The 19,684-nt window shown below is 46.1% G+C and overlaps 1 protein-coding gene across 2 annotated transcripts; it reads left to right on the forward strand.

Moving 5' to 3' along the window:
- Positions 1 to 7,402: 7,402 nt before the first annotated feature.
- LOC109741964 (protein ROOT INITIATION DEFECTIVE 3) lies at positions 7,403 to 12,745 on the forward strand. 2 transcript variants are annotated; one of them, XM_040394127.3, is made up of 9 exons: positions 7,403 to 7,721; positions 7,804 to 7,917; positions 8,014 to 8,141; positions 8,221 to 8,359; positions 8,444 to 8,643; positions 9,873 to 10,000; positions 11,705 to 11,898; positions 12,004 to 12,196; positions 12,500 to 12,745. In XM_040394127.3, the coding sequence occupies exons 1-8, from the start codon at positions 7,512 to 7,514 to the stop codon at positions 12,145 to 12,147; spliced, it is 1,257 nt and encodes a 418-aa protein (XP_040250061.1). In that variant the 5' UTR covers positions 7,403 to 7,511; the 3' UTR covers positions 12,148 to 12,196; positions 12,500 to 12,745. The 2 variants fall into 2 exon arrangements, with proteins under 2 accessions (XP_040250061.1, XP_020156643.1); XM_020301054.4 differs by having other exon boundaries at positions 12,007 to 12,196.
- The last annotated feature ends 6,939 nt before the right edge of the window (positions 12,746 to 19,684 follow it).

Below are 19,684 nucleotides of genomic sequence, written 5' to 3' on the forward strand. Positions count from 1 at the left end.
GGTACATGGTTTGCTACTATCTTGCTACTCTTTTTGTACTGTCATTAGATAGTAATACTAGTGGTTTGCATGTGAATTTATTGGCAGGGTGGACCTGCATTGGAGGTGCAGGACATGATTCAATGACTGGATGCTCAATTTCGGTTGTATCGATTTCACCTCTTCCATCACTGCGAACATGGATATCCTTGGTCTGATGAAGAATAGGCGCTATATTTCTGCTCTGAACAAGCAAATCAATTCAGTATGAAATTGTCTAGGGCAAAACATGACTGTATCAAATTGTCCAGTGCAAAACATGACAGATCTAAGCGGAAGAGACATGTTTAAACCGAAAATACAAGGTGGGGTATATGTTTACTAGCTGCTTGATATTTGTGCAGACAGAGATGTCTGCCCGTTGCTATTTAGCAAACACACAAAGTGACCGCAATTTTGGTTGAACTGCACAAGAGAATAGTATAGTCACTGCATGCAGTGCCATTTGAAAATAGACACAGAAAGATTGGATAGTCACTTCATGGACTGCAGAAAAGTAGTACTGTACTATTTATTGGCCAACACTAGGTGCTTCATTGCTTTGGTCTGATTATACAATGGGCATCATTTTGCCTAAGTTAAAGTTTGTATTCCGAAAATAGTCTCGTCGTGTGATCAAGAGAAGACCAAATCATATTGCAGTGGATGTTCCTCCATCATGTGTGGTTCATTCCCATGGTTCCAGCTGTTGGTGAAACCACTTACGTTTGCAAGAGGAATTGTAGACTTCACAAACAAATTTGTCATTCAGTATGTACTGAATGTTGGCCAAGAGAAGCATCCATGTTAGTAGGAAGAACATATGTTTTTTCTAGATCTTTGCTTTTGGAGCTACATATTTGTATATGATCTGTGAATCATTGAGATGCATTAACATGTTGATCTTATGTATGGGAATCGTACTAGTTGGTTCTAGTTGTGGCTGATCTTTGCTTTTGGAGCTACATATTTGTATATGATCTGTGAATCATTGAGATGCATTAACAGTTCCTTATATCTGTTCGCTCAGTGTTTACAAGTTACCGATCGATCACTAGCTAGCCTACTAATGCGCTCCTGGCTGTTTTAGTTGCGACGCAAGATCCGAAGTGGCAGTTTTTTGAATAGGAATGCCTACCTCTGAAGAAACTGACAAGCTGCTCTGAAGAAAATGCCATGCGAATCTGAAGAAACTGCTAGCAAAAACGTTCGCAAATGCCTTATCTCCCAGCTAAAGTTCATAAATTAATGCCCTCGGCTGCGACTCGTTGCATGCTGCTCCGCGTACTGGCTGCGAGCGATTTTGAGTGACCGCATGTAGCCGGCCGTAATTAAGGCAACTAACTGATGTGAAAAAAGATGCGCTTTAATTGTTGCGGGCCTTTTAAATCCGTGGAATCATTATTGACAAGGAGGGAGATGATTCAAGTGCACTCGTTTGACCGTAAGGCCGGCGTGCGACCCAGCACGGACGGGACGGGACGACACAGTCAGAATTTCAGTTTCTCTAGTTTTCCACGGCAAGCTGGCGCGCTAAGCCATGCCTGCTTCATTATGCATTGAATTCCGATGACCGTCGCGCTACCTTCCGCTTATAAGTACTGTTTCTCGGCGTTCTATGGTGGCACCGTGACCCAACTCACCCTATCCTCATAAGCCCCCACCGGCCCGACGTTGCTCGCCACCTATCCTCGCTCTCGCCACGTCCGCCATGCCCCCGCCCGTCCGCGATAGGCGTGGCCGGAGGCGGTCACCGCCGGAACTAGTGTTCGGTTTTTCACCGGAAGGCAGACGGAGGGAGGAGGCATTCTATCGGTCTTTAGATGGCAATGCGGAGATCGAGGACTTGTTGGAGCGCGACCGCCTGGCGGAGGAGCAGGAGTTGTTGGAGCGCGACCGCTTGGCGGATGAGCATCGTATCACCGATTTGCGCCGCCAGCGGGACATGGAGCAGCAGCGCACCGACGCTCTGAGTCGCGAGCAGAGCGCCCGCACGTGGGCCGACTACGTGGAGGCCGGCGCCCGGCAAATAGCCCTGGAGGCTGTCGGGCACGCACGCGTTCGCGACACCGATTTTTACTACCAGCTCGTCAAGTGGGTTTCCCGCTTAGAAGCCGAAGCTTCGGTGGACCACGCCGGCATGGAAAGGGCCAACGCGCGCGAGCAACGCGCCCTATCGCACCTCTGGCAAGTCCGAGGCGAGGCGGAGGACGCCGGTGCCGGCGTTTAGCGTGTACCGTAGATGGCGGCCGGCATCGTCTAGTTAGCTAAGAGTAAGCTAGTACTTGTACGCTACTAGAGTATTAGTGGAAGTAGATAGTTAACTTGGCTATGATGGTTGTCAACGTGGAAGTTCAGTACTCTATATGTGGATCAGACCTGTTACTTTGCTCTGAATGTTGAACTTTCCGTTTGAACATATGGAATGGGTTGTTATTTTTTTAAATGGGTTGTATTTGTCCTCCACGGGTTTAGAGGCTGACTTGTGGGCCTACCAAGTTGACGCGTACACAACCAGGAGATGATTGTATGTGGAGAGGATGACAGCAGGGACCCGCCAAGGTCATGGCAGTACGCAAGCAAAGTGCCTCCTTATTTCAATCCAATAAAAAATGGCTCCTCGTAATGGATTTCTGACATCTGGGTCCCATGCCATTGTCAACGTAGTCAATAAACGAGAGAGTTGCACAACGAGCGGCTGACATCAGGGACCCAGCAGCTCGCCCAGTTATTTTTGTTTTGGGTTAATTTGATAAATGCCAATCCAAATCTGGTGTTTCTAAGAAATGCAATTGCAATTTCCAAACTTTGAAAAATGCCATTTCATGCCATCCCCAGTGGCATTTTTCGAAGTCTGGAGTGGCGTTTTTCAAAGTTTGCAAATTGCAGTGGCGTTTTCCAAAGTTTGCAAAAATTGCAGTGGCATTTTTCAAAGTTTGGAAATTGCAGTGGCATTTTTATGAATCGCCATATTTGTTGTGGCATTTATCTAATTTGTTTTTGAGACGGAAGCAGGATGTCAACTGGGCTGTGCGGGGCACTCTGGCGTGTCTAGACAGCCTTCTCTTTTATGTTTACCACAGACCAGCCCAGTAGTTTTTTTCTTTCTGAAAATGGCTAGCCCAGTTTTTTTGTGATTTGCCAAGTAAGTCGCTTTGTCTGGCCTATTGGGCTGCAAATCTTTCAAGACGAGGAGAGCTTCATTCGGCTGGGCGAGAAAATGGCCTATCAGTAATGAGAAATGGGTTGTACATTTTTAAAACACATCAAGCTGGCAATTACTTTCAAATTTCTTTTTTTCATTTCAAGATTTTAAATTGCATTAATTTTTATGCGTGGACAATTTTTTGGATTTTATATTGATATACATTTATTTTTAAAATCAGTTTGAATGTGACTCGAAATTTTGGGATTAAAAACAGTTCGGACCGCACCGAAATATGCAACATTTCGTATAATTTTTTAACCGTGGCCACAATATGGGCTGTAATGCTAACAAAAAGAATATGGGCTCCAAAAAAAACCTTCAGAATTAGCAAATGGGCTGTAAATTATTAGAAATAATGGCAGATGGGTTGTATGCTGTTTTCCACAGATTTGAGGCTTTCCTAAAAAAAAGGTTGACGCACAAGTAGTGACTGTTGGATGTCCATCCAACGGCCGTCGTGCTTCTTCAATCTCTGCTCTTCCTGCTCCAGCCGCTCAAACAAGCGCCGGCGGGACTGCTTGCTCCCTCCTCCCCGCGGCCGGCTGTCCTACCGCGCAGGCTTCACCGCCCCACCGTACTTCTATCGCTGGCCTAGCCATCCCTTTACTCACCCACACCTGTTGTTATTCTCCGGCGACGGCAGACGAACCAGTAAACCCTCGTATAGTCGTACTCCCCTCCGCGTGGGAAACAACTACCGAGTCTTCCCTGCCCCCGTGTCGTTCCCTTCCTAGGCCTCGTCGTCGTCCACTGCCCTGGTGCTCCCGGCGCGGCCTGGTCAACGTGGTCAACGACCGACATGTATCTGAAGTGGACTGTACGTGGAGAGGCTGACAGCTGGGTCCACGGCCGCACGCAAGGAAATGCCTCCTTATTACGCGCAAAATAATGATTCCTCCACCTGACATCTGGGACCCACCGAAAGGACCTCTGTATTTCGTGAAAAAAACATTACCGCCGCTGACAACTCGGACCCACCAGCTATATCTTCGCACGCAAGAAACTGCGTCCTTATTACGCACAAAAAAATGAGTACTCCCCCTGCTAGCTGGGACCCAGTATAGTGGCAGGCTGACTTGTGGGCCTACTAAGTTGACGGGGACGGATGGCTTTGTCAACTTAGTCAATATGCACGATTCTAGCTCCAGTGACCGTATGATGTCCATCCAACGGTTGTAGTGCTTCTTCAACCTCTGGTCTTGTTGCTCCAGCCGCCCAAAGCAGCGCCGGTCGTGCCGCATGCTCCTGCCTCCTGTGGCCAGCTGTGCTGCCGCGGAGAACTCACCGCCCCTACTATTCCCACCGCTGGCCAGGCCCTGCGGCGACGGCAGCCTCACACCGCAGCCGAACCAATGAACCCTCGTACGGGCTTCCACTGCCGCGTCTTCCCCGGCTCCGCGTCATCCCCTTCCTAGGCCTCGCCGTCGTCCACCGCCCTGGTGCTCTCGGCGCGGCGTGGTCAACGTGGTCAAGGGACGGCTTCCATCGGACGTGGACTGTACATGGTGAGGCTGACAGCTGGGTCCACAGCCGCAGCAAGGAAGTGCCTCCTTATTACGCGGAAAATAATTATTCCTCCACCTGACAGCGGGGACCCACCGGACGGGCCACTGTATTTCGCGAAAAAAACGTTCCCCCCTGACTGCGGGGACCCACCAGCTACATCTTCGCACGCAAGGAAGTGCGTCCGGGCAAAAAAAAAAACGATTCACCCCCTGACCGCTGGGACCCACCAGCTACATCTTCGTAGGCAAGGAAGTGCCTGACAGTCGGGACCCACCTGGTCGAAGCGTACGTAGCATTGTCATTCTGGTCGCGAACGTGTACGTACATACTGGTCGATGTAGAGGCGCGCACGTGTCGTAGTAGAGGCGCGCACGTAGCATGTACACGTACGTACAACGGCCAGTGTGCAAGAAAGAAAATACGGCCACGTACGTACATAGGGGCAGGGTCTCGAACGCCTACTCGCGCATACGTACGGCCAGGACTCGTGTACATGGCTGGGTCGGAACGGAGAAACAACGTCGTCGTCGTGTTCATGGGGAGCCAACCGGCTGGGTCGGAACGGAATGCGTCGTCGTGTTCATCGTGGTAGATCAACTCTTGTAATACTCACATCATCAAGATCAATCAAGCAGGAAGTAGGGTATTACCTCCATCGAGAGGGCCCGAACCTGGGTAAACATTGTGTCCCCTGCCTCCTGTTACCATCCACCTTAGACGCACAGTTCGGGACCCCCTACCCGAGATCCGCCGGTTTTGACACCGACAGTAATCTCAACGATGATGCATACATGTCAACTATGGGTGTTGGCTCCAACAATTCGCATTGGTCTCAAACCAATGACATGCAGTTCGAAGACCACAAGTTCGAGGTGGACGAGGAGGGTGAGGGCATTGTCGACGCGCCGAAAGGAAGAGCGGGCAATTACACCAACGCCGATGGCATCTTACTATGCAATACTTGGTTGCAAGTGTCGAGGGATCCATCCGTTGGAGGTGATCAAAGTAGAGATGCTTATTGGGGGCGGATGAAAGAACACTATGATGTTCACAGCATGAGTGGAATTGACCGCTCCGAGAGATCACTTCGGTCCCGGTGGTCGACAATCAACTCGGATTGTCAAAGGTGGGCGGCTTGTCAAAAGGCGGTTGACAAGTTGAACCCAAGTGGCACAAATGAGGACGATAGAGTAAGTGGCATTTCATACATGTTCATCATACTTGTTGTTGGTGTTCGAAGTGCTAACTTGCTTTGTTTTAATGTAGTACCACATTGCACAAAACTTGTTCAAAGAAGAGGAGAGGAAAACCAAGAGGGGGAAGATCAAGAAAGGAAGGGTCTTCACCTTGCCTCATTGCTATAACGTGTTGAAGGATGATGAGAAATGGAAGAAGCGTGAAGATTTGGATGATTTGCATTTGAGCAACAAACGCAAGCGAACAATTGAGTTGAATGATGATGATGATGATGAGGAGGATGATGCATCAAGTGATGACGGCAAGAGAACCCCCACCCAACTCGGTTTCATACTCGAAGCCAAAACGACCGGATGGGTGCAAGAAAGACGTAAAAGAAAAGAAGAAGAGGAAAGGAGACGATGAGCTCAAAAATGCTATGGAAGCTATTGTGAAGGCAAGAAAAGAAGCCAACGAGGTGAGGAAAATGGCAAGGAACCAAGATGTCGCGGCCGAGGAGAGGAGGGTGGCGGCCGAGGAGAGGAAGGTGGCTTTGGAGGAGAGGAAGGTGAGCAATGAGGAGCGAACAAGATTGTTGGAATGGGAGAAGCATTTGTTCTTCTTGGACACATCTAACCTCAATGAGGCGCAAAAGGAGTTTGTCAAACTTTCACGTGAAGAAGTCTTGATCCAAAAAAGAGCCATGGTTCGTGCAATGGGTGGCGGTGGCCTCGGCGCCATGGGTGGCGGTGGCCTCGGCGCCATGGGTGGCATGGGTGGCTTCGGAGGTTCCGTGGGCGGTTTCGATGCCATGGGAGGCATGGGTGGCTTTGGAGCACCCCCCGACGCTATGGCCGCCATGGGAGGCATGGGTGCACCTCCGGCCGCCATGGGCGGAATGTCTTTCGATGTGCCTCCTCACACACATTCCCATGAAGGTGCCGTTGAAGATCTTGCCAACACCGTCGGAGCTTCACGTGATGCGGTGCGCGATGAGGAGAGAGAGAGAGGAAGAATCATCTTCGGAGGAGGCAGAATCGTCTTCCGAAGATGAGGACGAAGACAAGGAGGAGGATTGATGTGTCTTTCGTTTGTGTCTTGAACTTGGTTTGCATTTTGAACTTGGTTGGATGAACTTGTGGGCATGATTTTGAACTTGTGGGCATGAACTTTTATTTATCAACTTGTTTGTGTGAAAATTTATACGTCATATTCATTGCATTTTGAATGTTTTCAAATCCATTTTGTGACCAAAATGTCATATATGCAATGCCCCGGCGAGTCGCGCGCGCTGCATTTTTTGCGCGCTGCATTTTAACGCGGCTGTTGGAGCCAGCGCTAGCGGCCGCGTAAAACCAGGCGAACGGGACGCGGTAAACTAGTTTTTAGCGCGCGGCGCGTAGCGCGGCTGTTGGAGATGCTCTAAGGATTTGATAGTGTGCTTTTTTTAACATCTGATTTTTTAGAAAGAAAAGGGGTGAATCTGCCAGAAGTTGCTCCTAGGGGATGTGCGACAAGTCCATTTGCCTTTCAAATTTCAGAACCACGGCGTCCGCTTTTCGGTTTAGGAAACCCTAAACCCTAGCCCCCTCTCCCCACTCCCATGGCGCCGCCGTCGCAACTGGTGCTCGCGGCCTCCTCCACCGACGCCGGCGTGGCCGCGTGGGACCTCCGCACGGGGGCCGAGGCCATCCGCCACCGCCCCTGCGCCTCCCGGCCACGTGCCATCGCTGCCGTCGCCGGCCGCTTCCTCGCCGCCGCCCAGGTCGCCGCCGGCAACTCCGCCCCCATCCACTACTACCACTGGGACAAGGTAAGCAGTCTTCCCAAACTGGACTTCATTTACTTGAACTCGAAACCCTAGGCTGAGCTTGTGTTCTCGGTTCCTATTGCAGCCCCAGGTGGCTGTGAAGAGCTTCCCCGCCGAGCCAATCCGCGCGCTCATTGCTGACCCGGAGGGGAACTATCTCATCGGCGGCGGTGTGTCCGGTGACATATTCTTTTGGGAGGTGAGGGGATTGTGGTTTCTAGGTGGTGTGGTGGAACTGTTACTGAAAAGCTGCTCCAGCTTGCACCTGTTAATTTTTGTGTGTTTCTGTGTGTAGGTGGCTAGTGGAGAGCTGCTTGTCCGATGGCATGCTCACTATCGTGATGTTAGGTGCCTTGCCCTCTATGACATGTTGCTTGTCTCGGCATCCGAGGATGGGAGCATCAAAGTTTGGGATCTTCTCACGTATGTAGTCTGATGAGGGTAAAAGTTACGCAAACTATTTTGTATTTTCTTTGACCGGGTTAGTTGGTGTTGATTGCAGGATGCTTGATGAGCAATCAAGGTTTGAGGCAAAGACGCCATACCTATACAACTTTAATCAGCACACACTTCCTGTAACTGATATTGCTTGTTTTCATGGAGCAATTGCTGTGTCATCTTCAGAGGACCGCACATGTAAAGTGTGTGCTCGATTTATTTTTTTCCTTTTTAGTTGTGGGATAATGAAGGATCTCAATGCTCATATATTTGTTATCTTTCCCCAGATATGGAGTCTATCAGAGGGCAGGATGCTGAGAAGTATTTCATTTCCTGCTATCATTGATTCTGTCGAAATTGACCCAAGAAGTCATATTTTCTATGCTGGTGGTAGAGATGGAAAGATATATGTTACTGCTATGGGTGTTGATGTCTCCTCTCAGGGCCGTGATGATACGTCTATTCTCGGTATTCTGGATGACCACAGGTTTGCTTACTGTCCTTGCTTTTCCTCAGTGTGTCTCTTTTATCATGTGATGTAAGTAGCTCCAATATGTAGATCACAAGTTCTCTTATGTCATCTATGCAGCTTATTTTGTTCTGGTTAAAAACTTGTCCTGTTTGCTTGTGCTGTAACTTGGCTTGAAATCTGAATTTGCGGTTTCACTCTCATGAATGCAGCTTATTTTGTTGTTCTTGTTGTTGTACTTTGCTTCATTTTTTTTTATGCTATAGTTTTATGCCCTAGTATTACTGAAGCACAATCGACATGCCTAAAATGTGTAAGTGTGTTGTATGCAAATATGCTTAACAATATCTGCCTGTTCCTTTTGATATCAACTATATATCAGAGTAAGCAATATTAACTTGTGGGAAGTTAGTTCACCTCGGTATCAGTACTGTGCAGAAGATGGCTAGATGGCATGCCGTGAAGGGGATTGAGCTGTTAAAAGGGGAGATGCACTTGATCATAGTGAGAGGACTAGAAGGGTTGACAAACAATATGTAGATGACAGATCTATTTGAGGCTTGTCTTTGACGAATTACATGCCAGTAGCTATGAGGACTCGACCATAGTACTTGTAACTTAACTCACTTGTCCTTGCGTTGACCTAGTGACTTACGAACCTCTACACCTCTACTAGATGTGAAGTAGGTCTGAAAAATACACCAATTGAACTCTTCTTCTGGCTGCTATATCCGAGTTGCAGGAGGACTGTCGCTGCCCCACGGGCTGCACATCCTTCCTGTTGCTGCTGCCCATGTTTTAGTCTGCTGGTGCACTTCTGGCTAGAAGCTGGGAAAAGTGAGGCGATAAGCTGCTTGGTCCATGAACTTGGAAGTTGTAAACAAAAATGTTTGAATGGTCTCTTGATCAAGGAGAGCATGACCTGTTTACTGGTACCAGATTTGGTGTTGCTGTGCTATGCTCGGGCGCCTGGGAGCAATAAAGAAATGTGCATTACTTTATTCACTTCCAGTCGATTATTGCTTGAACTTATATTATTTTATTTGACCAATACTTCATAGCTCATCATATATAGTTTAGTTTACCGTTTACTGGAGATATGTGTACTTTGGTTAGCAGTGCAAGATAAATTAAGATCTCAACAAATACTTCTGCTGTTTAGTTTGAGTCGCTCCATTACAAATATTATGTTATTTGTGTTGCAAGATTTATTCAGTTGATCCTGGTGATTTGTGTAATTTGTTCAGCAAGGCGGTAACGAGCTTAACATCAAGTACAGATGGCCTTCTACTAGTCTCTGGTTCGGAGGATGGTAATGTTCGGGTTTGGGATACGAGAAGTCAGCAAGTAACCCGAAAATTCAAACACTCTCAAGGTTCATAGTTTATTTCCACACTTTAACCTTGCTCTTCTGACCTTATAGAAAATGTGAAAGTTTGAACCTGTTGATAAGTATTCTGCATTATCGTGGACTACGGAGTTGTTGTTTTTGTGTGTGAGAGAAGTTGATGGTTGTGGCCTTGCTTAATTGTGACTAGTAGAAACACTCCTGTTGGAAAAAGCAAACAAGATCTGGTATTCAATGCTGGCACCTTCAGTAGATTGACATGAAAGTCTAGCTTGTTGCCTTTCTTACCTGTAACATGCTTAATGGTGACTAGAAAGTAGAAACATTCCTATTAGAAAAGCAAATGAAATGGTATTAAATGTCTGCACCTTCAATAGATTGACACAAGTCTAGTTTGTTGCCTTTCTAGCATTGGTTATATGTTTACCGTCATTAATTCCATTAAAGATGTATATCTAAAACGTTTGAAGTTTGCATTGTCTGCACCCTGCTCTTACTGGTGCACAGGGATAATTTACCCATGGACAACTGATGTAAGCATTATGGCTAACAACTTTGATTTGCATGATTACTCACCAGTCACCATGGAGAAAACTTGAGCATATTTAATTTAAGGCAGTTACTAAAAGATACGAGGGAAAATTTGTATTTTGATACTTCCTGTTTGTAGTGCCATAACGAGTTAATCTTCTGTAGTATCACGGCAGACCCAAAGCCAAGTCCTACCTTTTCCTAAACGTTGATGGCAAGTGTTCAACTGTTCATTTGATATGTGTGATAGTTTGTAATTCATGCTGGAACATGTTATTCTACGCACGGCGGAACCATTGAATTTTTGTTGTGCACAATAGCCTCAGTAACAAGGGATATGCTATAACAGCACAGCAAGCTGGTGCAACTGATTGTTGTGTAGCAAGGGTATGGTGGAGAACTGTTGTTTCTGCAATTAATTTCCTTGCGATGTCTGATAAGTAAGAACCCAAACGGAGGAAAGCAGTGAGCGATTAATCAGCAGGGAGTAACAGGTGGCTAACTGACACTATTTTGCGATTACCAGAGTGACTTTCACCATTCATTTACTTGAACTAGTTGAATGCCCGTACGTTGCCACGGGACAATATAGAGATGCTAGACCGAGTGAAATGATAAAAGAAATATGAATGCATATGTCAAGCAATGTATGCCTCTGGTTTACTATTGTGCCGTGCCAAATATTGATGTTGTTCTTCGGTTTTCACTTTCCGCAACAACCAAGTACCACCCACTCCTTCCCCATGGAACATCTGCTTTCGGCCTCATTTCGTGAGAGAAAGTTACTCCCTCCAATCCATATAAATTGACACTACTTTAGTACAATTTTAGTATAAAGTTGTACAACGCAACTGGTATAAATGTACGCAATTAACCTCTTGAGAGTGAACAAAATGAACGCCCCTTGACAACTCAACTGATGCAATGCAACTGTTTAGGTGCTTTGGTGCTTTGTTTTTCTTTATAGTCATAACTTTTTCAAATGTGGAGCACTGAAGCCAATCACCCTTTTGTTCGAGGTTCTTCACTCGTGATGAAGTATCGTATATTTCGTGGTACACTCACGTTTGTTCTGTGAACCTGTTGAATTGATTGTCATACTGTAATGTTTTATCATGCAATTTGGCAATGCATTTAATTTCTGAATCATGCCTAGGGAAAATAGTCTTCTGAGATTTTGATAAAAGTCCCATCTCACAGGTCCAGTAACTAATGTTCTCATAGTAACACCCAAAAGATTAAATCTGCCACCTTTACAACCATTGCGGAAAGTGTGCGCAGCAAGTGGCGAAGTTGTACCACGAGCTGTAATTCTGCCCAACCCTGACAAGGATGTTCATATTGCTGGAAATCTCAGCTCTAACCTTCTAGAGCAGCTCTTGGATGCACAACAGGTCAGCTGATTTCATATTCCTTTACATTTGGTGTAACACATTTATTAACCTTCCATTTTCATGTTCTTTTCTGTTATATCTTATTACTGTTATATTTTGATCTAGCAGCACGGCAGCTCTAGGTTATTTGATTCTGGGGTAAGCACTCTCAATGGCGTACCAAACCAGCAGGGGACAGAATGGAGAAGTAAATACCTAGAGTTGCAGGATCTTTTTGTGCATGAGGTTCTTGGTGATATGCCATCTTAATGGACATATGATACCACAAGACTGGATATTATGTGCCACTGTCAGTTAGGTGAGAACTGCATAATATTTTCTTCTGTTGTTTAGTTAGAATGGAGAATGGCGAAAGGCAACTCTGTATCAGTGCTGACCTTGAGCTTAAAAGAGGCCAGACGGCCATATTTCCTCATAGTGATCGATGATTTTTGTTGCCCTATTTCTACACTTGTGGATTTATGTAGCTTAAGAAATTTTTCGATATTGAAACTCATTTGTGAAGTTCTTGCCGGAATCATATTGCTGCACCATATTTATGTTTTCTCTTCTCTGGCTATTTGTTGTCCATGGCAATTTATGTTTCTGGATCGTTGTGCAGGAGGTTTGTGGTGAAGAACTGTTCAACAAATGATTTGGTGTTCAACTAGCAAACCTGGGAAATCCATGGATGCCAAAGATGACTTCCTTATAACAAGGAAACTCGTACCTTTCAATGCGTCCATATGTCAATTGACATGTGGCAGAGCCGTATCAGAAATAGTAGGAAAAACTCTAAACGGAGCAAGGTGGGACATCTTAAACTGTAATTCAACTGAGTAAACAGAAATGAAGAAATTTTCGCTTATCGTGGGGTACTGCTTCTTTGGTGGGCTAATATTTGTATGGTCGTCAATTATGTAGCGGGAGGATCTCCTCGCTGGGCTGTGAAGCTCAAAAAGTACCCTGCGTATAATTACAACTTGAATATGCTAATAGTCTTATAAACAAATGCCTAAATGATAACGCCCACACGTGTGTCACTTATCAACATGACCCAAATGCAATGCCGTTTGATCTATTTGCATGAATATTAGCAGCAGTTGCCATCTCCTTGTCCATTTGCACGAATATTGTAGCAGTTGCCATCTCCTCGTCCGAACGAACACACGACGCTCGCCCAAACGTGTAGGTGGAACTGCTCTTCGCCACATGACGCTCGCACAGTAAAGGATGACAACAATAGTTATGCATATGTGATAACTTGTTAATCACACAGGACAATTATGGTTGACAATACATGACAACTATGGTTTGACCACACGTGGCAACTCTAATAGTTACACATGGCAAATATATTTAATGATACATGGCAATAAAGTTGATCACACATGACAACTACGATAATTAGACATAGCAACCATAGTTAATTACACATAGCAACTAAAGTTAATTATACGCATTCAAGCTCATGGGGTGGGAGGCATAGGGTCGTGTGGGCCGTTGTAGCTGGGCCCGAATATATGGGCAATTTTAATGTTCGTCCACACAGGCCCATGTGGGTTGGCTTCGGATACGACCGAACGAGTCGTATGATTAGATGTCTATTGTATCACACATGTGACAGCTATGGGTGTCCTCATGTATGTCCTATCACATTTAGGTGGTATTCGAGAATCGACAATTTCGTCCGTTGAGTCCTAAAAAGAACTCCTTCGGCAAGACGTCGCGCAGCAGGTTCATACGTATTTTCAGTGGTTGAGTTCGACCATCGGGGCTGGTAAGAAACGTCTTTTTTTTTTGCGGGTAGGTAAGAAACGCCTCTGCCGAATCAAACTTCACTTGTTTATTCTCAGAGAGTATATTCGTTTCCTGATCACCAAACTGTATGTTAGCACCAGCTGTTAAAGCATGGCTGTCGATGGGATGATAAAAACATGAAGAAAAAGTCTTGAAGAAACGGTCTTGCGCAAAGTTTTAAGGTTAGCATGCCAGTAACAGCATCTTGGAGGAAACGACGGCAGTCTAAACTAAATAAGGTCGGCCTGCTTCTTCTATTGGTATACCTTAATCTGTTGAAATATGCTAAGCGTAATGAATAAGGTTGCCATCCCCGAGCTAGCTTGCAAGTCACAACCACATTGACATTTTCTTCGCAAGATAATGTTACGGAATAGATTCAGCTACTATTACTTTTCTTCAGCTCATCAACAATCATATTTGCCTTTTTCAGCAGGATAATGCCTGCTCGTCCCTCAAGGATAAAATGGTCAACTGCATTTCCAGTTTCAGAAATGCTTTCATGTGAAAAATATACCAATCATCTCTTAAGTGGTAGGAAATACCTTTTGCCGGGATGTGACACCATTTTTCCTATGATCCTGGCCGGGAACGACCTTTCCTGGTGTGCCAAACGGTGCCACGGTTATAACTGATCGGGATCGAAGAGTATAGGGTACAGATTTCAGGGATTCAAAGGTGAGGGTTTGATTCTGACGAGCCGTATCAGTTCAAGGTTTATTTCACACTTCACTCGAAAAAGAATGCTATCTCGCAGCCGGCTGTTGACCGACACATACGCCGTGCAAATTTCAGCGATCATGTGTACAACGTCAGGATGCAGGCGCACGCGCGTCTGTCGGCGCACATAGAAATGTAGTGGTACTACTCCTAATCTGCAGACGCTTTAACGATTACAGCGTAGACAGACGCGTCCGGGCGCCTGCATGTCCAGTACAACGTCGACACGAACGTACCCACGTCGGTGCGAGGACAAGTATGAAAGCTGGCCGCGACGGGTTCCCCTGGCCTTTAGGAAATACAATATACAGTACGAATATTTGTACGGTCAAATGACAATAAGACTTGTGCGAAAAAATATTAAAAAAGTGACAAGAAGACTCTTGGCAAGAAAGACAAAAGAGTGACAAGAAGACTCTTGGCAAGAAAGTGACAAGAATCTCTCATCAGTTGGCTTGACAATTTGCAGAAAAAATAAAGGTTCGCGGAACGAGGAAATCAGCGGAGTCTCATAGACACATCGGCCAATCAATCGACAGCTGCGGCTGCTATTTTGGCTATGTTTCTTACCAGCCCCGACGATCCAGCTTGTTGGAAGCAGCTTTGCCGTGTTGTACTCATGTTGGAAGAAGAGTGATCAAGTTGCAAAAATAGACGCGTCGACTACAAGAGCGACTCGTTTCCACCCGCGTCCTCCGACGGATCTGCGGGTTCCCTCCCCCTCCGCCGGCCGCTCCGGCTGCAGGAAGGTGGGGGAACCCCGGATCTTCGTTTTGGAGTGTTCTTAGGGAATGGAGACGCGTCGACTACAAGAGCGACTCATTTTCACCCGCGTCCTCCGACGGATCTATGGGTTCCCTCCCCCTCCGCCGGCCGCTCCGGCTGCAGGAGGGTGGGGGGAACCCCGGATCTTCGTTTTGGAGTGTTCTTAGGGAATGGAGACGCGTCGACTACAAAAGCGACTCATTTTCATCCGCGTCCTTCAACGGATCTGTGGGTTCCCTCCCCCTCCGCCGGCCGCTCCGGCTGCAGGAGGGGGCGATGTTTGCGTTTTGTTCTTCGAGCTATTGCCTCCTCCCGACGATGGCTTCTGCGGCGGTGCCGGTTGGTTCGAAGAGGTAGATTCGTGCCGTTTCCCATGGAGCGGCGATTCTGGTGTCCTGTCCGTTTGGGCCTTGGATTGAAGACTTCCGGCCTGTCAATTTGTCCGGTTGCTGCTGCATCCAAGGGTAAGCTGGCTCCAGGAGGGAGCGGTGGCAAACGGTAGGGACGACGCACCCTCTTACGACAGCGGTGTTTGTGGTGGGTTGGTTTTCAGGGATCCGGTTGTAAATTCTTTCTTTGCGGAGGCGCGTTGTATCACTGGACTTCTCTTATTTAGTACTGCCCGGTTTTGCCCCCGATCATTAAACCCGGTAGGAAATTACGCTTTGTAGAAGTGTATACGATTCCGTACTGCCCGGTTTTGCCCCCGATCATTAAACCCTTTTTGCGACCATGACATCTCAACAGACAAAACATCCACACGGAAAGCAATTAGCAGGTGCATCACCACTTATATTTTGGAGTATATATAGTCTGACATGTGTTCCTCCTTCCTCTACGCTCCAAACCGGTTGGCTCCCCACCCCAGCGGACGGCACTACAGCCTCATTTTTTACATAAAGAGAAGTACTATTATCTTCTTGTTTGCCACAATAAAATGAATCAACCACAGACATCACAGTTGCATGCACATAAGTACGTAAAAGAGACTTTGGGCGAACACCAAAGGTCTAAAATAGGTAAATTAAAGCAACAGACCAACAGCGTGAGGAAGTGCACGGTCACGATGCTACTAAATGGAGGAGTGCTCGATTTTTTTAAAAAAAATGGAGGAGTGCTCGGCATAGCACACAACAGAAGCTGAAGTTAATGGCGCTTTTTACATGACTTTCTCGAGCCACAGTTTAAGAGTCGTTGGCGTGGTTCTATTTTTTTTTTAAATGAGGCAATTTTTTGTCATTTTTATTGATTAAAAAGAAGACATTTTCTCGGTTAATTAGAGGAAAACAAGGCGAAAACCTTGATTACAACCCCCACGGGGCACACACGGACAACTTGGCCACAGACGCTAAACAATCGATCGAAGCCTCGAGGACATAGCAGCTCAGATTATTAGATGAACACTAAATAATTGTCATGGCGGCTCGGGTCTCATTTCCGTAGGATATCTTCAAATGTCCACGGTCGTTGGGAGGTGGCTCGGGCAAACCCTATGGGGGCGGGCGACCGATGAACTGTGGCGACGGGCTCGACCATTCGCCGTTTGGGGGGGGGGGGTGTGTGATAGGCCCTGTTTCAAACTAGTGTTATAGCGGTTGGCGTCGCCATGCGGCTGGACCGGTACAACTTGACAGGGGATATCTACAGTAGACCGGGAGCTTGACGTTCGCGCGTTTTCTATGACGTGCCGCGTGCCCATCGTGTGTGGCATCATGGGGCGGTTGGTTAGATACAGAAGTGGCCGGTTGGGTTGGGCAGGGATAACTCGAGCTTTAGTAGCAGCGGCCAAATTCACGGCGCAGGTATAGCGGCTTCTTAATGACTATGGTGGTGCTATTCAACAAGAAGACATCTCAATCCATTCCGTCGCGTCACTCCCTCCTCTTATCATGGTCGGTGGTAGAGGGAATCTCCTCCTCGAGAGGCGGTAGGATCGTGACTCAGTCGAGCACACACTTCATTTGTGCATGGTTGCACGGATTTCCGAGAGAGACGCGCGACCACCTCTGGTTAGGCATGTAGGCGAACAATGTTCACGCTTGCGCATTTGTGCACATGATAATAATTAAAACACACACCAATATTAAAGCAATCCGAATTAGTGTGTTCTTCGGCCACATAGACTGATGCGGACTTGCAGACGTTGTCCGCCTGCATCCCTATGTCCGGTGGACGCATGGCCGTTCCCCGCAGAGTACTGAATGGTGCAACTACCATAATATCTATCTACAAGATGGTCCTTCGAACACTGCCTCATGTCCGAGGGCACTCTTGTTTTGTCCTTCATTGGTAAGACTCAACAACAACGAACTTACTTCATTACCTTATTAAAGGTGTCATATCTATGTTGATTATCTTGGCACAAAGGATGAAAATTCTTGTATTGGCCACCTCCAGCCGGATGTGGAGACATTGACGTGAGTGTGTTATCCCTTCTTGAAGTCATTTTTGCATGAGAAGTCAGACTTAATTGTAGGTGTTTTTTTAATCTTGTAAATGGGTTGGTCTATGTCTCCTACTCTACATGTTGATGACATTGGCCTCGTTGTGCAGCGCCAACTTTAATAAAATATGGTTGTGTGCATATGAGGATGTAGAGGCAAGAAGGTTTGTCCTCCCCTTTCGATTTTTTCTCCATTATGGCTAATGTCATCAAGTTTTTCCACGGGGAACATATCCAACCTTACATTGGGAATATGACTCACATCATCGAGGATCAACCTATGACATGTGTTAGTTTCAATGCATTTAGTGCCCTTGCCAACCATCGTTGACACATCATTGTTTTCCATCCTCACGGAGCCAACAATGCCACTAGTGTAAGATGTGAAGTACTCTTAGTATGATGCGATGTGAAATGATGCACATGAATTCAACTCATGTCATCATCACGAACAACACCATAGCATTCTTCATCTTCAATTACTAAGTACTCACTTGCTACTTGTGAGTTGCGTTGGGATTTCCTCAAAGTGGAGAAGATGAAGCAGTACAGTAGAGATAAGTATTTTCCTCATTTAAGAACCAAGGTTATCAATCCAGTAGGAGAACCACGCAGAACCTCGTTAGCAGTACCTACACACACAAAAGCAAATACTTGCACCCAACGCGATCAAGGGGGTTGCAATCCCCTCGGCGGTTATTTGTAAGGATAAAATCTTGCAGTGATAGATAGATAAAATAAAACACATAAAAGATAATGGTGATAAAAATGCAATAAGATATTTTTGCATATGATAAAAGTAGACCCAGGGGCCATAGTTTTCACTAGAGGCTTCTCTCTCGAACAAAAAGCATACGATGGGTAAACAAATTATTGTTGGACAATTGATAGAAAAGCGCATAGTTATGACGATATTCAAGGCAATGATCATGTATATAGGCATCACGTCCGAGAAAACTAGACCGACTCCTGCATGCATCTACTACTATTACTCCACCCATCGACCGCTATCCAGCATGCATCTAGAGTATTAAGTTAATAAAAATGGAGTAACGCCTTAAGTAAGATGACATGATGTAGACAAAGTAAATCCAACCAATATGAATAAACCCCCTCGTTTCCCTCTTAATGGCAACAATACAAATACGTCTCTTGTCCCCTACTTTGTCACTGGGATATAGAGCACCGCAAGATTGAACCCATTACAAAGCACCTCTCCCATTGCAGGATATATGAATCTAATTGGCCAAACCAAATGGATAGATCGGAGAGAAATACAAGACTATAATAATCATGCATAAGCAAATTTAGAAAAGACTAAAATATTTCTCATGAATAATCTGATCATAAACCCACTTCATCAGATCCCAACAAACACACCATAAAAGAAGATTACATCGAATAGAACTCCAAGAACATCGAGGAGAACATTGTATTGAAGATCAAAGAGAGAGAATAAACCATCTAGCTACTAGCTATGGACCCGTAGGCCTGTTGTAAACTACTCACGCATCATCGGTAGGGCAGCAATGATGATGTAGAAGCCCTCCGTGATCGATTCCCCTCTGACAGAGTACCAGAAAAGGCCTCCAGATGGGATCGCGGAAGAACATAGACTTGCGGCGACGGAAAAAGTGTTTTGGGTGGCTCTCTATTGGTTTCCCGATTCTAGAGAATTCATAGAGGTGGAATTAGGTCAGACGGAGCCACGAGGGGCCCACAAGGCATCAGGGCGCACCTACCCTTTGGACGCGCCCTGTTGCCTTGCCGTCTCCTCGTTTGCTTTCTGGTCTCCTCCTGAAGCTTCTAGGGTCTCTCTTGTCCAGAAAAAATCGTCAAAAAGTTTCCTAGCGTTTGGACTTCGTTTGGTACTGATTTCCTGGAAAACCAAAAACAGGCAAAAAAAACAGCAACTGGCACTAGGTTAATAGGTTAGTCCTAAAAAATGATATATAATTGCATATAAAACATACAAGATTGATACTATAACAGCGTGGAACAATAAAAATTTAGAGATACGTTGGAGACGTATCAAGCATCCCCAAGCTTAATTCCCTCTCGTCCTCGAGTAGGTAAATG

The sequence above is a fragment of the Aegilops tauschii genome, chromosome 7 (genome assembly GCF_002575655.3).
Source record: "Aegilops tauschii subsp. strangulata cultivar AL8/78 chromosome 7, Aet v6.0, whole genome shotgun sequence".
Classification (NCBI taxonomy): domain Eukaryota; kingdom Viridiplantae; phylum Streptophyta; class Magnoliopsida; order Poales; family Poaceae; genus Aegilops; species Aegilops tauschii.

Bases quoted from the DNA above. Each gene is read 5' to 3' on its own strand.
- LOC109741964 (XM_040394127.3), top strand. From the start codon at position 7,512: ATGGCGCCGCCGTCGCAACTGGTGCTCGCGGCCTCCTCCACCGACGCC. The intron at 7,722-7,803 runs GTAAGCAGTCTT...TTCCTATTGCAG, and splicing joins ACTACTACCACTGGGACAAG to CCCCAGGTGGCTGTGAAGAG. The intron at 11,899-12,003 runs GTCAGCTGATTT...ATTTTGATCTAG, and splicing joins AGCTCTTGGATGCACAACAG to CAGCACGGCAGCTCTAGGTT.